This window comes from Kogia breviceps, chromosome 19 (assembly GCF_026419965.1).
Source record: "Kogia breviceps isolate mKogBre1 chromosome 19, mKogBre1 haplotype 1, whole genome shotgun sequence".
NCBI lineage: Eukaryota > Metazoa > Chordata > Mammalia > Artiodactyla > Physeteridae > Kogia > Kogia breviceps.
In genome coordinates, this window is record NC_081328.1 from 11507838 (window position 1) to 11523636 (window position 15799).

At 53.3% G+C, this 15799-nt stretch overlaps 1 protein-coding gene across 9 annotated transcripts in view; it reads right to left on the reverse strand.

The window, feature by feature from the left end:
• The window catches only part of RAP1GAP2 (RAP1 GTPase activating protein 2), a 224809-nt gene that overhangs the window by 4523 nt on the left and 204487 nt on the right, over positions 1 to 15799 (reverse strand). For 7 of the 9 annotated variants that reach the window (XM_067022130.1, XM_067022131.1, XM_067022132.1 and 4 more), the window contains 7 exons: positions 10420 to 10557; positions 8539 to 8657; positions 5930 to 6043; positions 5555 to 5672; positions 4949 to 5075; positions 1189 to 1265; positions 756 to 794 (listed from right to left, as the gene is read on the reverse strand). In XM_067022130.1, the coding sequence (XP_066878231.1) occupies positions 786 to 794; positions 1189 to 1265; positions 4949 to 5075; positions 5555 to 5672; positions 5930 to 6043; positions 8539 to 8657; positions 10420 to 10557 (702 nt within the window). In that variant the 3' untranslated portion in view covers positions 756 to 785. The remainder of the gene's footprint in view (positions 1 to 755; positions 795 to 1188; positions 1266 to 4948; positions 5076 to 5554; positions 5673 to 5929; positions 6044 to 8538; positions 8658 to 10419; positions 10558 to 15799) is intronic. The other 2 variants (XR_010838343.1, XR_010838344.1) reach the window with 1 other exon arrangement.

The window sequence follows — 15799 nt, forward strand, 5'->3', positions numbered from 1 at the left end:
GAGAAGTTGGACATAAACATTACTTTGGTGAACCAGACAACTGAGGTACATGATGGGAGTTGGAGTGAGTGTCAGTGTTCCCAGTTACATAGATCAGGGTTACATAACGTGGGCTCAGCTGTGCCCCTCCCCTTGGTTCCAAACGTGACTCACACCCCTGGGAGCCCCGTGGCAGGGAGAGGGCTGGGAAGTCAGAAGGGTCTCTAGTAACTGCCCTAGCAGGAGGCCAGGCCTTGGTGGTGGGGTGCTGGACCCATGCCCTGCTCTGCTGCAAACCTCAGGCACCCCTGGCTGGGGGCTGGGAGCAGGGTCCCCACTGGGCTCATCCGGCACAATATTTAGGGGACCAGAGCATCTCTGGACGCACAAGGAGGGCACATCTCAGCCCAGAGCCCTGGCCAAAGACACAAGGAGGGAAAGGCTGCCGAAACAGGGAGGCAAGGGGGCCAAGCGAGGAAGAAGGGCTCTGGGCTACTGCCCTCTGCCTGCTGGAACAAGCTCCTGTGGGGAAGGGAGACCCACTCAGCGAGTCTGGCCCAATCCTATCAGGCAAACCTTCCCATCGGCACCCGAGACCATCTGCCCTCCTCCCCATCTAGAGCTGGGCCCCATCGTAGAGGCTCCAGGGAAGAGGTCACTAGCCCACCCGGTGGTCAGGATCTCTCTGGCCATTCTCACGTTATCAGGCCACAAGTGCCCCGATCTTAGTGACACACCCTCCCTTGTGGCCACAGCAGGACTAACACCTGACCCACCTTTGACAAGCGAAGGACTCCTCTTTCACATTAGTGACCCTGTTTCAAGAAAAATCTGTATGAGAGTTTTAAATAACTAGACAACATAATCCCCACCAACTACAGCTTCTGTATATTCAGTGCTCAGCTCTCTGGAGAGCCCAGGAAGGGACATGAGACCCCAGGAGCAACAGTTCCCAACTGGAACCTGCGTTATGTCCAAGGGTGTGGCGGTAACACAGGAAGCACGGGCAAGGTGGCTGGCGAGTCCCAGGCTGATGCCTGCACCGTGCGGGAACCAACGGCACCCCCAGATCTGACCAGGGCTCCTCCAACCCTCCCCCCATGTGAGGTGTGAGGCGCCCTCTTCCTCCACCCCCAGGAAGGATGGCCGAGGCTGGAACGTGGGAGGTGGGGGGCTCCCCCCGCTACCCTTGCACCCCTAGATCCTCACCGCACTGGAGCTGGCGTGGCTGAGCTTATCAAAGCGGAATTTCAGGTTTGACCTCGGGGAGTTTCTGCTTTTGACGTCTAGGAAAAAGAAGGAAGCCCTTGAGAGGAGGCAGGGCTGCAGAGGTTGCTGGGGCGCCAGGGTGGGGGCTGGATACGGAGGCCAGGAGAAGGGGGGGCCTCCTGTCCACTAGGCACTTTAGCTGACCTGCACCGATTCACGAGAGCCAACTCTCAAATTTTCAGACATGTTGTGAGCTGGTTGTTACACACAGTTATTTTTTTTTTAATTATATAAGCGTCCAGTTAAACAAATTATATTCCCCAAAGGCAATAAATACTCAGAAGTTATCATTTCCTAGTTATTTCACTACATTTTACTATTATTTATTCTCCTAAGGTTATTTACGTCTAGTATATCGGTCCGGTAGTTCTTCCCAACTCCATGTCACATTGGGCGCTTGAGCTCAGCCAGGAGTATTCACACCAGAGAAATCAGCAAACGCCATAAATCAGAGCTTGAATAATTGTTTTCTTGTCTAGACTTAAGAAACTCATGGAGAAAACGTTAATAATAATATAGATTAGACTTGAAAATGTGTTTGTCTATATCCATTACATTGTGAATGGCACAGAAAACTGAGAAAATACTCTTCCAGTATTTGAAGACTATTATCTGATTCAGCAAAGAAGGTGCCCACATCACTGACAAAACAACATCAACCATCACTCACGTCGGAACTACACTTGTTCGTCATTTGGAACCTTACGGCGTCTACGGATACAAAGGCTGGGCAGATATCAGTAAAGGTGCTTTGTGAGAATCAGTTGGCTCTGTCGATTTATGGTAAAGAATATTGTATATTTCGTCCCAGCTTACCCTTCTCACTCCCCGTGTCCTCAAGCCCATTCTCTACGTCTGCGTCATTATTCCTGCCCTGCCCCTAGGTTCTTCAGAACCATTTTTTTTTTTTTTTAGATTCCACATATATGCGTTAGCATACGGTATGTGCTTTTCTCTTTCTGACTTACTTCACTCTGTATGACAGACTCTAGGTCCATCCACCTCACTACAAATAACTCAACTTTGTTTCTTTTTACGGCTGAGTAATATTCCATTGTATATATGTGCCACATCTTCTTTATCCATTCATCTGTCGATGGACATTTGTTATAAAGCAGAAACTAACACACCATTGTAAAGCAATTATACTCCAATAAAGATGTTAAAAAAGAATATCGTATATTTTATCATTATTTATAAATTGTGTGCTTCAGATCCTTTATATCAGTAAAATGTATGGTAAACACATACGTGTGTGTGCGCGTGTGTGTGTTGTGTGTATGTGTATGGTGGAAGAGCCAGTTGTTAAACATTTACCAGCACACCACTGGCCGGGGGGGCCACCTGGCTTTCTGATTTTCCTCTGGCTGAGAGAATCTACAGCTCGGGACACTCCACCTGGAGGCTGCTGACTTAGTCTTGACGCTTCATATTCAAGGGTTCCACTCAGCACTAGGATTACCTCTCGGTGTGACCCACCAGCCCCTCTCAGGGCCCCAGGGAGCCCAGGTTTGAAATGGCCAATGACCAGGGCATCGGAGATCATGGAGGATCAGATGTCAGGCCCTCCCAGCCATCTCCCTCTCCTAGGCCCTGTATCTCCCCCTGAAACAGGTTTCCAGATCTCTGCAAACCCACCCTGGTCCTGCGGGTACAAAGCATAACTCCTGTGGGGCTGGAGGTAAGAGGCAGCTCCTCAGGGCTAAATACTCCATAGGAGGTGGGGTCGCAATAAGCACTGGGCAGGTGTTACAGACCCGTTGTAGGTCCCCTTCTGCCCTGGGTGACCTTCAGCAAGTCATACTCTAAACCTCCTTTTTACTTGAAACCTTATTTATTTTGATATTTATTTAATACCGAGTCAGAGCCAGGCTTGATTATAGATTCATTCATTCTTTCAATATTTAATTAAGCCTTGTTTAAGAAAAAAACAACCACCAGGGAATTTGTATTACTACCCACTTTACAGATGAGGAAACTGAGGTTCGGAGAGGTGGGGCTGCTAATGGTACACCGGGATCAGAACACAGTTCCACAGCTGCCCAGCCACGGCGGAGCGGGGGGTGTGCCGCACTACACAAGCGAGTGTGTGCTTGTGAACCAGGCCTTCCGCTTATCCTCAACATCACATGTCACCTTTTGCCAACATTCCTTCACCATGAGAACCCCAGAAGCACTGTGGCTTAAACCACCCTGTGGACCCACTGGCCCTGTGTTTCTATCATTTCGATGAGAGTTCCTCAACCTCAGCCTGACATTTTGGGCCAGGTAATCCTGTCGTGGGGACTGCCCCGTGCACTGTAGGATGCTTAGCAACATCCCTGACCTCTGCCCACTAGACGCCAGCAGCACCCTCCCGTCCCACAATCATGCAAATCAAAACTCTTCCAGACACTGCCAAACGGGCCCTGGGGGGCAACGTCGCCCCAGTTGAGAACCACCGATTGCACGACTGTTCTGTTCCCGTTGTTTAACAAATACTTAGGCTAACAGTTCTAAGTCTCTTACAAGTCTCTCTTTTACTCTTCACACAACCAACCGTACGAGGTAGAAACTAGTCCCCTCCCTCCATTTTTCACTTGGGGAAACTGAGGCACAGAAAGACTCAGTAACCTGCCCATTGGCACATCGCTAGCAAGTGGAAGATCCAGGATTTGGACCCAGGCTCCAGAGTCCTGCCCCACACTATGCCGCCCTCCTCGAGGGCGGGACCCAGGCTCTGATTTCCAGGCACCCCCAACACCCAGCGGTGCCTATGGCAAAAGTCCGCTTGGCTGCCCCTCAGGCGCCAACCCCTCGCCCTCTCCCCAGAGCTCCTCCTTCTCTGCCCGACTGCAGGGATCACAGAACCCTGAAAGGCCCAGACTCCTTGCCTTCCCTGAGCCCCCACTAGTGAGACTGTACATCCCTTGAATCCACGTCCTTCTCCCACTGCCCCCGACAGCCCCCCAGATCCAGGGCCCTGTCACCCCTCACCAGCCACTGTGAGCCCTCAACTGCTCTCCCTCCCTGGGTCCACTCCCCACCAATCCTTTCTGTTCAGCCAGCCGCAGCCGCCAAAACGGTCTCTCTCCTTGGGAGGGCGCTTCTATACTTAAAGGACCTTCAAAGACTGAAGGCCCTCCAACGGCTTCCACTGCTGGCAGGATAATGCAAAATCCTCACCAGGTCCCCGTGGCAGCCCCAGCCCGTTGTCCTAACCCCTGTCTCCTCTCTCACGTGTCCCCTCCGTGTACTCCAGCCGCACCGAACCACGTGCGGGTCCAGAACAGTCTCTGGATTCCCCCCAGGCCTTTCTACCGCTGTTCTGTCCACCTGCAACGCTGTTCCCACCCCTTATCTCTGTCTTATCACGATGGTCGCTGTGACAGAGGGGCCCTGGGTCGGTGATGGGGTGAGGCGAGAGGCCAGGGAAAGAGCCTCAGATTTCCAATCACACAAGCCCAGCTCCTCTGGCAAATCACTGAACTCTCTGAGCCTCAGTTTCCCCACGAGTAAGGAGGGGATGAGAACACAGGCCTCTGAAGGGTGATGAACCGATGCGGTGAGCTGGCGGCGCCGGAGGCCCTAATACTTTGGGGCTGAAATAGAAACGGGCCAGTTCCGCGTGCCTGGGGCACGTGCCCCACCAACAACGGTCAGGCCACAGCCCCGCCTCCGCTGGCCACACGGTACACGCCGCCCACAAGATGCCACTGACCTGTCGGACTCCGGCTCATGATGATGGGGGTGGCGGCTGCCCCCAGGCTGGGGCTCTCGCTGCTCGGGGACGGGCTGTAGACAAACACCTCCTGCTTGAAGGGAGAGGTTGTGGACGGCTGGCTGCTCTGGGGAGAGAGGCTGGGCGAGTGACACAGCTCCACCCTCAGCAGCCTGAGATCGGCAGCCGTCCACTCCCCTCCGTCCCACCCCGGGCAGCCACTGCCTCACTCCCCACTTGGACCTGCTCTTTCCTTCTGCTGTCTCCAACCCTGATTCCAGCCTCTGCCCCCGCCCCCCAGGAGGTAGCCCTGACCCAGCCCCATAGAGAGGGCTGAGCTTTCCCCCTCCAGCTGGAAACCCCTCGGCAGAGGTACCGTTCAGTCTGGCCTCTGACCCCTCTCCCCCGCCCTCCACTGAACCACTGCTCTCAGAGGGTGGCGATGGCCGACTGGGCCCTCTCCTGTTTCCACGCCTCTCCTTTTATCTGCGGCGCCTGCACGGGGCTCTGCCCACAGTAGCTATGTTAATGCACACGGCGGTATCCGGCTGGGCCCAGGGTGCCCCCCCCCCCACGCTGCCCAGGGTTGGACGAGGCCACACCTACCCCACTGTCACACTCCTCCATGGCCTCGCCCTCCCCTGCCGCACTGCTGAAGCTGCTCGTGCTGGAGGAGGAGCGGGAGATGTTGGCTCGGCCATTCTCCTTCAACTTTATGAAGGGCCTGCGGGGAACAGGAAGGCAGGCCCGGGTCACACACCGAGACCCCCGCCACGGCTCTCCCGGGACTGAGGACGAGGCAGGCCCAGCAGGCCTGAGCTCGCCCACCAGCAGCCCCCCGCGTGCACCTGCCGGTGGACTTTTGCGTTCCGGAGGGTTCCCAAGGCAAGGGACGCCGACTCTCAGCTTGCCTGGCGCAAAGCACGTATTCCCGGGCCCAGGTGGCTAAAGCCAGCCCCTCCCCACACCCCGCTCTCTTACTTCTCCTTGCTGGGGCAGATTTCCGGGGAGCTGGGATTGGATGAGGTCTCAGACTTTATCTCCTGAGAAGAGTGTCCGCCCTCTGGGGTCTTCGGGTTGCTGGATGCACTGTCGCTGAGGAAATGAGGATGAAGAGGAGTGAGGCCGTGGGCCCAGCCCCCAACCCACCCCCCGCACCCAGCACCACGGGGACCTGCCAGAGCACGGCCAGCGGACCTCCATTCCCACCCGAGCCCCCCTCAGACACTGCAACAGACAACAGAATTCTCTGCTCCGTCCGGAGGTACCCCAGGCTCCTGGGTGAGAGTCAAGACCTATCATGCAAGAGTCCTGGCTCGATGTCCCTGAGCCCAAGTCCATCCCCCACCCAAGCTGGCCATCCCACCCGGCAGAGCTCCAGGTCAAGGGCAGGCCACAGAGGGAATGGAAGGGGTCTGGGACATCCACCCAACAGGGAAAAAACCCAGTACACATGGGTTCCTCAGGGTGCTGGCCAGGCCACCAGCTGCTTAACTCCAGGGGACACACTTCACGCAGACTGTAAAATGAACACCCTGGATCCGGGTGATGAAGTGGCCCTTGTGCTGGGACATGGGCCACTCTCGGCCTGGGGCTCCAGGGTTTCCTCCTCCTCTAGTTTACCAAAGACCATGCACTGACACCCACTGTTTAGCTGGTGCCCGCTGCTGGGGCCGTGATGGGCCTGTCCTCAATGCACTTCTATTTTTATAATAGCTTTATTGAGATATAATCCACATACGATTTACCCATTTAAAGTGTGCAATTCAATGGTTGTTAGTATATCCACAGAGTTGTACAACTATCACCATGATCTAATTTTAGAACATTTTAGTCCCCCCTAAAAGACACTCTGGACCCACTCACAATCACTGCCCATTCTCCCCTCCCCCTGGCCCCTGGCAACCACTTGTCTACTTTCTGTCTCTATGGATTTTCCCATTTGGGACATTCCATATAAATGGAATCATACAATATGGTGTGGTCTTTTTGTGACTGACTTCTTTCGCTTAGCATAGTGTTTTCGAGGTTCATCTATGTTGTAGTAGGTATCAGTACTTCACTCCTTTTTGTTGCAAAATAATATTCCATTCTACGGATATACCACATTTACCCATTCAATGAGTGATGAACATTTGGACTGTTTCCACTTTCGGCTATTACGAATAATGCTGCTATGAACATCTGTGTTGCTAGTTTTTATGTAGACACGTGTATTCTTTCTCTCGGGTACATACCTAGGAGTGGAATTGCTGGGACATTTGGTAACTCTCTGTTTAACCCTCTGGTGAACTGCCAGACTGTTTTCCCAAGCAGTTGCACCATTTTACATTCCCGCCAGCTATGCACGGAGGGTTCCAAACCCTCCACACCCTTCCCAGCATGTGTTATTATTTATCTTTTTGTTTTATAGACAACCCAGAGCCGAGAGGTGCCTCAATGCACTTTTAATGAGGTCGCTAATGACCTCCTAATTGTCAACCCGAGCAGGGGTTTGGGTCATTGAGCTGGACTTCTCTGCGTGCCTGACACAGCTGCCCCTCCCTACTGGAATGCCTCCTCTCCTGGCCTCTAAGATCCACCCCCTCACCCCTACACCTCCAGGCTCTCTCCTCTCTCATCTTCTTCCCAGTCTTCTTCACTGGCTCTTCTCTCCCCACTTGCCCTTAAACGCAGGTCTTCCCCAGGCATTCTATACACCCCCCTGTGTGGTTGCATTCCTTGGTCCCTCTTTAAACACCACCTCCACCCCCAGGGACTCCCATCTCTTCTTCTGCAGTCAAGGCCTCTCTCCTAAGCTCAAGACCTGCAGTTCTGACCACCCCCAATTCTGCCCTTCTCTCCTGGGGGGCCCACAAGGACTCACTCACATGTACAGGTTCCAAACAGAGCTTTGCATCCCCCTCCATAAACCTGCCCCTGGTCCTGCACCCCCAAGCTCAGGGGATGGTGCCATCCAGCGCTGCAGACAACTTGGAGGCCTGGACATCAGCCTAAAAGCCTCCCTTTCCCTCACAAGACTGTAAGCTTCTGGAAGGCAGGTTTGCATCTTCTGTAGCTCTGTCAGAGCACCGAGCCCAGCACACGGCAGGCACTCAGCGATGCTGCTTGCCGAATTAAATGACAAGAGGGCTCAGTGATTAAAGGACCAGAAAGACCATTAGCAGGAACTGGTTAAGTATGATGCAATATGAGAGTTGCTTTAAAAAAGAGAGAGAGTGAACATCCTAGAAGCCCAGAGGAAAGTTTGATGAATTCCGCCTGGTAGAATCAGGGAAGGTTTCCAGAAGAGCGGACATTTGAGTAAACACTGAAAAAGGAGGCAAAGAAAAAAAAAAGAATCCAAGCAATGTTTCTAGTTTGGGTCAAAAGGCAACAAGGCCAACTTTGGAAAGCCCCGTGCAGAGACCAGGCAAATGTGCCTCGGTGGATAAGGAGCTGAGTGGGTGACGGGGGTGTGCAGGTCCCTGAAGGAGGGACCAGGGTCAAAAGGAAGGCATCTCCTGAACCTACGCAAAGCCCTCCCCAAGGATGGCAGCTGACGGCTGCAGCAGTGGTGAGAGCTGACAAACCCCATGAGGGACAGTTACCATCGTGTCCGGCTGTCCCCTTGGCCTTCAGAGCCCGTGTGCAGACGGGGGAAGAGCCCCGACCTCCGCTTGATGGGGCTCCGTGACTGGTTCTTCGCTGTTACCACTGCCACCGGAGGCTGCCAATGAAACCGCCAGGATGAGTGCTGACCACACCCCCAAACCCAGCTCTCCTTCCTCTTAGCCCCCTTTCTGGCCTACAATAGGTCCTGCAATCCCCAGCCGGTCTGGAGGAGATCCCAGAAAACAGCGAGCCAGCCAGTAAGGTTGGGATCTAGTAATGGGATCTGGGACCCTAAGATTCAAGCCACCTGCAGCACATTTTCCTGTGTTCTTAAGCCAAACCTTGTAGCCCCAGGTAACAATCTACCAAAGACCAGAATTCTTGGAGGAACATGAGGTCAGGGCCACCCTAAGGAGAGCCCTGAATATTTATAAGGACAGGATGCCTCGGGGTCACAGACTGAGAACCACAAAGCTGAGAGCCCAGGGAGAGAGCTGGGCCAGCCTCACGCTTTACCAACGAAAAAGCTGCGGAGCCTGAGAGGCAAGGAGACTCGGCCAAGGTCATAACAGCAAATCACCAGCAGGTGAGCACAAAAGCCCAGGGCGCCTGACTCTGCATCAGCTGCTCACAAAGAAATGGGTCCAAGCTGGTGTCACAATAATAAGACAGATTGGGAGCAGCAGAATCTGATCCACAAGCATCCCCAGGCTAAGGGAGCCCCCCAAGAACATGGCTCCGCTTCAGCCACACACGGGGGACCATGGAGAGGTGGGAGACTGAGGAGGGGGAGACAAGAGCCTACAGGCAACCTTTAGAGCACACCAGGCTTCTAACCCAGGCCCCAACTTCCGCCATCCACATGCTGTGCAACCTTGGGTAAGTGCCAAAACTCTCTGGGCCTCACTCTCTTCATCCACAGAATGAAGAGAACTGCTCTGCCCTGCTCACTTCACAGACGTTCTGGGAAGAACAAGATAATAGCTATGAAAATATTTGGTAAGTGAAATGAATTACGCAAGACCATTTAAAATACTAATCGTTGGTATCATGGTGGATGTGTTCCACTATGAAAAGAAAAAAGAAAAGAAAAGAGGGGAAAGGAAAGGAAGAGGAGAGAAAAAAAAAAAAAAGAAAGAAAGAAAAGACTAGTCTATACAAATCCAAAGTCACTTTGCTTTTTAAAAGGACTGACTGGTTCCTTCCCTGGCCAGCCCCTGGTGTGAGCAGACCACACTCAAACCCACAGACCTGCCAGGCTCTTTCCTTGGGAACCGTCTACACAGTGACTAAGAGCTTCTTTGACTTTGGATCAGGGAGACCTGCATTCAAATCTCAGCTCTTCAGCTTACCTGAGTGACCTGCAGCAAGTTAATTAAAACCTCTGGGCCTCCTTTTCCTCAAGGAGGAATGGAGAACAAACACATCAATACCTACCTCAGACAGCTGTCACGGGATCGGATGAGATAATGTCCGTGACTTAGCTCAGAGCCTGGTGCACAGCGAGCGGAGGGCAGCTACTGTTATCGTTAATAATAACAAAGCAAGGACACTCTTCTCACAGTCACGGGTCCCAAGCTCCCGAGCAAAGAAACTCGCTTCAGGACCATTTGGCAGGGCTGGCCTTCAGGAGGAGGCCCAGTTGTCGAGGAAACTCAGAGAACAGGACGACGGGAGGGCCTCTAGGCCGGGCCAGCCCCAGGCGCTGCCTGGGATGGAGGCTCCATTTCAGAGGGCAGGGCCTGGGTTCACCTCCAAAACAGCCTCAGTTTCCCCCTGTCATCACTGGTCTCATCACCTGGCCCAAGCCTCCCCCACGGAGGCTTGGGGGACCCTCCCCAGGACCCATGTGCTGCCCCAGGGCCTGAGGCTCTCACCGAGAAGGTAGTCTTGGTGACCTCCATGCTGTTATGGGAGATGCCCCCGCTGAGGCTGCCGGGGATGCCCCCGCCATGCTGCTTCTTCTGGCTGCTCACCATGGTCTCCATGGAGTGGCTGCGCACACGGATGGCCCTCTGTGGGGAAAGCAGGCGACAGGGGCTTAAGGGTTGGAGTCTGGTCCCTCTAGATGACCCTGTCCCGCTCGACAGGGTCTGCAGACACAGCCTTCAGCCTGTGCACACATATTCTCACACACACACACACACACACACACACACATACTCTTTTTCTCTCTCTCTCTCTCTCTCAGTGGTCCACACTACAGTCTCTACAGTTTGCAGAGAATTTTCACATATTCCATCCTATGCTCTGAGAATGGGTGGCTCTTTGCAGGCAGAGGCGAGGGAGGACACCGGCCAGGGGGAGTCTGGGGGGTCAGTGCCCCGGCTCCCAGAGAGGTGGACAAAGGCTGTCATCCTCATCTTACAGGTGAGGCAAGTGAGGTTTGGACAGCTCACTAAACCCAGGTGACCCTGGTCTAGTTACCACCTCTCCAAGCTACAGCTTCCTTATCTAAAGCGGGAATGATGTGCTCCACGCAGGATCCCGCAATGTGACTCTTTGTTCTGCAGAAAGCTAAGTGTGCTTCTGTGTTTAAACACTGGACATCCCTTCTGCCGGCATCCCGAAGCGCACTCTGTGCAACGTGGAATACGTTCACCTTGCTGAACCGTAAGGAGCTCTTACTCTTCTGTGCATCAAGCCTTCCCTCACACCTGCAGAGGCTTAAGAGGTTGTGAAGACAAGCCTGCCACCTGGCACAGCTGCTAGTGGAGGAGATGCGTCTCTGGGAGCACAGACCTGCTCAGGCCCACTTAGGGCCACCGAAGAGCAAAGGGTACGTGGGCTAACAGTGAAGTGTCCAGGAGGAGACAACCAGGACGGTCAGGGGCTTGTCACAGAGCAGGCAAGGATGAGAAGAGCTAACATCAAGATTGCTGAGCCAGCAGCAGGGAGGGACCTGCAGGCCTACGTTGGTCTGGAACTGGACCCAAGGGCAGTGGCAGTTCTCAGATCGACCCAAGGGAGGATTTCCTGACACGTGGAGGATGCTCCGTGGCTCTGGAGGCCTTCAAAGATGACCTGAGAGTCTAGGAAGGGAAGCTTCTCTCTAGTAACCCCCAAACCCTCCCATCACTTCCCAGTCTGGGAGGAAGCTTCTTGAATGCCCTTGGTGCTGCTGTCTGAGTCAACAAGATAAGCTGGAGGAGATAATGGGCTGACATGGAATTCCAGGGATGTGCAAGGGGGCCATCTGCTGTTCAAAGCAAACAGGAAAGTTTGGGGGTTTTTTTAGTTTTATTTATTTGTTTGTTTTGTTTTGTTTTGTTTTTGGCTGCGTTGGGTCTTCGTTGCTGCGCGTGGGCTTTCTCTAGTTGCGGCGAGAGGGGGCTACTCTTCATTGCGGTACGTGGGCTTCTCACTGTCGTGGCTTCTCTTGTTGCAGAGCACGGGCTCTAGGCACGCAGGCTTCAGTAGTTGTGGCTTGCGGGCTCTTGAGCACAGGCTCAGAAGTTGTGGCACACGGACTTAGTTGCTCCGCGGCATGTGGGATCTTCCCGGGCCAGGGCTTGAACCCGTGTCCCTTGCATGGGCAGGCGGATTCTTAACCACTGCGCCACCAGGGAAACCCAGGAAGGGGTTTGAGTGCTGGTTCTTCCCAGCACAGTATGTGAACCTTTTGGAGACAGTCCCCTCGTCTGTAAACACGAGGATGACATGAGACGGGATGTGTCCACATGACCGGACACCTGGTGTGTTACCTGCTTGCTCAGGGTCAGCCCTCCTCCCCCACACTTAGGGACGGAAGGAGAGAGAGACTATGGCTACCTCAAAACCCTAAAATAATGCTTGATTTGGACAAAATCACCCAGTGACAAGGTCCCAAGTATTCCACGTTTCAGTGGGATATAGAGCTGGAAGTACAAGCCTTTTCAAGCTGGGCAGAAGATCAGGTAAAGGGTGAAGACAAGATGGAGGGCAGGGAAGAGGGAGGCAGGAGGGAAAAGGCACGTGAAGCCTTTGCAGGGGCGTCAGCTCTGCAGGGACCATCTGGACCCGCTGCCACTCAGCCCCTGTACCTCCAGGCCATGGTGCACCACTCCTTTGCTTGCATCTTCCCAGGGGAAGGCTGCTCACTGCTTTCAAGGCTGCCTGTTCCAGCAGCGGACAGCCTGACCTTTGGGAAGGCCTTCCGTGCACTGACCTGAAATCTTACCATTTCTGGCCCCTGGAGTCTTAGACTTGTCCATTCCACATTTCACACAGCTGTCCCTACCTGTCCTCACAGTCTGCTCTCCTCCCAGCCAATCACCAACCCCGGTCACCAGGGTTTCCCTGCCCTCAGCTCACCTCCCAGCTTACCTTCGAAGGAGTTCTCCTTTGGGGGAGTCAGAATAGAGAGAGGGAGTCACTTTCTCGGTACCTGCTATGTCACTTCGTTTCAGCCAGTTGGTATCATCGAGGGAGCATGTCTCCTCTGGGTCAACCACAAGCCTCGCTTGCTTAAATGGGTTTCGTGAGTGTTTCAATTTAACACACTCAACTTAAGGGACACAGTGCACAGGGATGAGCACTGAAGGGGACATGCCTGTCGGTGCCAGGCACGCAACAGACGCAGGGGCCCCTGGAAAGAAAGATGCTAATTGCTGTCCTGCTGAGATGCCTCCTAATCAGGAAGTACTAGGTCCAGAACAGGGTCTTCTGTCCCTCTAGCAGCCCAATGGGAGAAGGAACTATCCCTCTGCATCTCCACCCCGAAAGACCAGAGCTCCAATCCGTGAGCTACAGGGCTGCCCTGCCTGCAGGTACTTCTGCAGGGATTTCTGCAGCCTGGTGCTCCTTTCCTGCCACTAGGGGTCAGATCAGACCCGTGCATCAACTATCACAGTCCCTCAGATGCTAGGAGAAAGTCACCTGACAACTCCCTGCTTGCTGTGGTCCCAGTTCCAATGACACTGGGTGACCTTCCCCTCCCTGGTCCTCCATCCCCTTTCTGCATGATGAGGTCAGCAGAAGACAGGGCTAGCTCAGTGTTTCTTAAAACATGGCTCACGTTTGTTTTAAGTACAAAGCATGTGGAGATACATCAAGTAGCATCACTCATTTCATTATGGACCAATAAAAACACCATGAACAGCTGGCAGTGCCTGCGAATGACATTTGAGAACAACTGTCTAGAGATCAGTATTTTTCAAAGGTGAGTAATGTACACTCCTTTATACAGAAAACTCTTCTTGCAAGACTCCAAAAATGTGTCCACGGACCTCCAACAGCAGTGGTGCCATGGACTGCATTTGCAATAAACCTACTTATTCCATAGAAATGTCTTTTAATTGTGAGTTTAATGGCAAATATATATTTAATCTAAATATATATTTAGATGATCATCCAAAGTAAAAATGCTAAATTTTTAAACTGTTCGTAGAACTGGCAGATTCCTGAGAATATCTCCAAGCACCTCAGTTTGAGAAGCAGGTGCAGATGTCCGTTAACCAATGGTTCTGTTTCTCATGAGAGAAAAGCTTAAATTAGAGGCAGTGGGATTGAAGTAAGACGTGAAGAGCTAATCTAAGTAGTGTGAGGTGCCAGGCAGCACAGCCCAGGGCAGTGATGGGTCTGCTCCTTGGGACAGAGACAGAGGGTCACCGCCCTGGATAGCGGGGGAAGAACAGAGGCAAGGGCAGAGATGGCTGAGATCACTTTTTTTTTTTTTTTTTTTTTTTTGTGGTACGCGGGCCTCTCACTGTTGTGGCCTCTCCCGTTGCGGAGCGCAGGCTCCAGACGCGCAGGCCCAGCGGCCATGGCTCACGGGCCCAGCCGCTCCGCAGCATGTGGGATCTTCCCGGACCGGGGCACGAACCCGTGTCCCCTGCATCGGCAGGCGGATTCTCAACCACTGCGCCACCAGGGAAGCCCGCTGAGATCACTTTTAACCCTGGGAATTCTTAGTTATGTTTCCCTGAACCTGTGAGATGAAAATTTGACAGGAACGATATGAAACGTGCAACTCTTCTTCCTGGAGTCACTTCATGCACCATTCCTACAAGCGGGATCCCATGGAGGTCTGGGTGAGGAACTCCAAGGGAACGCCAATGATTCTGACACACAGCACCATCCTAGGGGCCCACGAAGAAATACCAAAACTAGAAACAGTTTCCCGAGCTGCGTCAGACCACAGGCCTGGCCACAGGCAAGACCCAAACATCAGAATCCCTCCAGCCACTGGGCTCCATGCTACTAAGCCTGGCCTGCCCCCAGCTTGGGAGACGTGAGGACAATGACGGAAGGGACAGGGCAAAAAGAGTAAACCCGGGCTTCCCTGACGGCGCAGTGGTTGGGGGTCCGCCTGCCCATGCGGGGGACGCGGGTTCGTGCCCCGGTCCGGGAAGATCCCACGTGCCACGGAGCGGCTGGGCCCGTGAGCCGTGGCCGCTGAGCCTGCGCGTCCGGAGCCTGTGCTCCGCAACGGGAGAGGCCACAGCAGTGAGAGGCCCGCGTACCGCAAAAAAAAAAAAAAAAAAAAAGAGTAAACCCAGCAGGGTTTGCAAAAAAGCTGATCATAACCGGCAGAGCTCTGAAGGCTTACTCTGTGTGACTGACCATGACCGTGACTGCGTGACTGTGACCATCCCCTCCCTCGCCCCGCAGTGCTACCCGGGAGATAAGCAGGGAAGCAGAATGCAGAAGCGGGTCTATCTTCAGCCTACAGATGGAAGGATTTAGGGTTGAAAAGATGAGTTCCCTGGATTATAGGATCAAAGACAAGCGACGATAAAGTCTTGAAGCATCTCTCTTGGAAAGCCCTTTAGTCAGACCCTGTGGAGTCAAGGACAGATCAACTGCTTCTCCTGCTGGAGGGAAGGGCCTGGACAAATGGCCCTTAGACTCACAACCTGTCTGTAGCTGCTGGGCCATTTTATCCACATTTTGTCCACAGCCTACAAGCTTTTCCAGGTTATAAAAATATTTGAAATCTGAAAAAAATAATTATTAACTCCCAAATACAGAAAGAAACCTGCAAAAGTGAAAGCAATTTGCTTCATTACATGTCTGCAAAATACAACATGAGGTTATTAGCTAGTCAACTGTAGCTCAAGTCTTACATCAATTACATTGACTGTGGGGTGCGGGAACGGTTTGATACGCTTGCTATGGTGGGGGGCAGAGCCTACTAAGGTTTTCCTAATGACCAGGTGGCACGTTCACCCCTCTCTCGGCTGGGCTAGCCATCCCGGCTCCCTCTTCGCTCCCCTTTCATGTCGTCTCTTACCCCTCATCCCCCTTTCTTCTTGATTTCCCAATTTCTGTTTCACC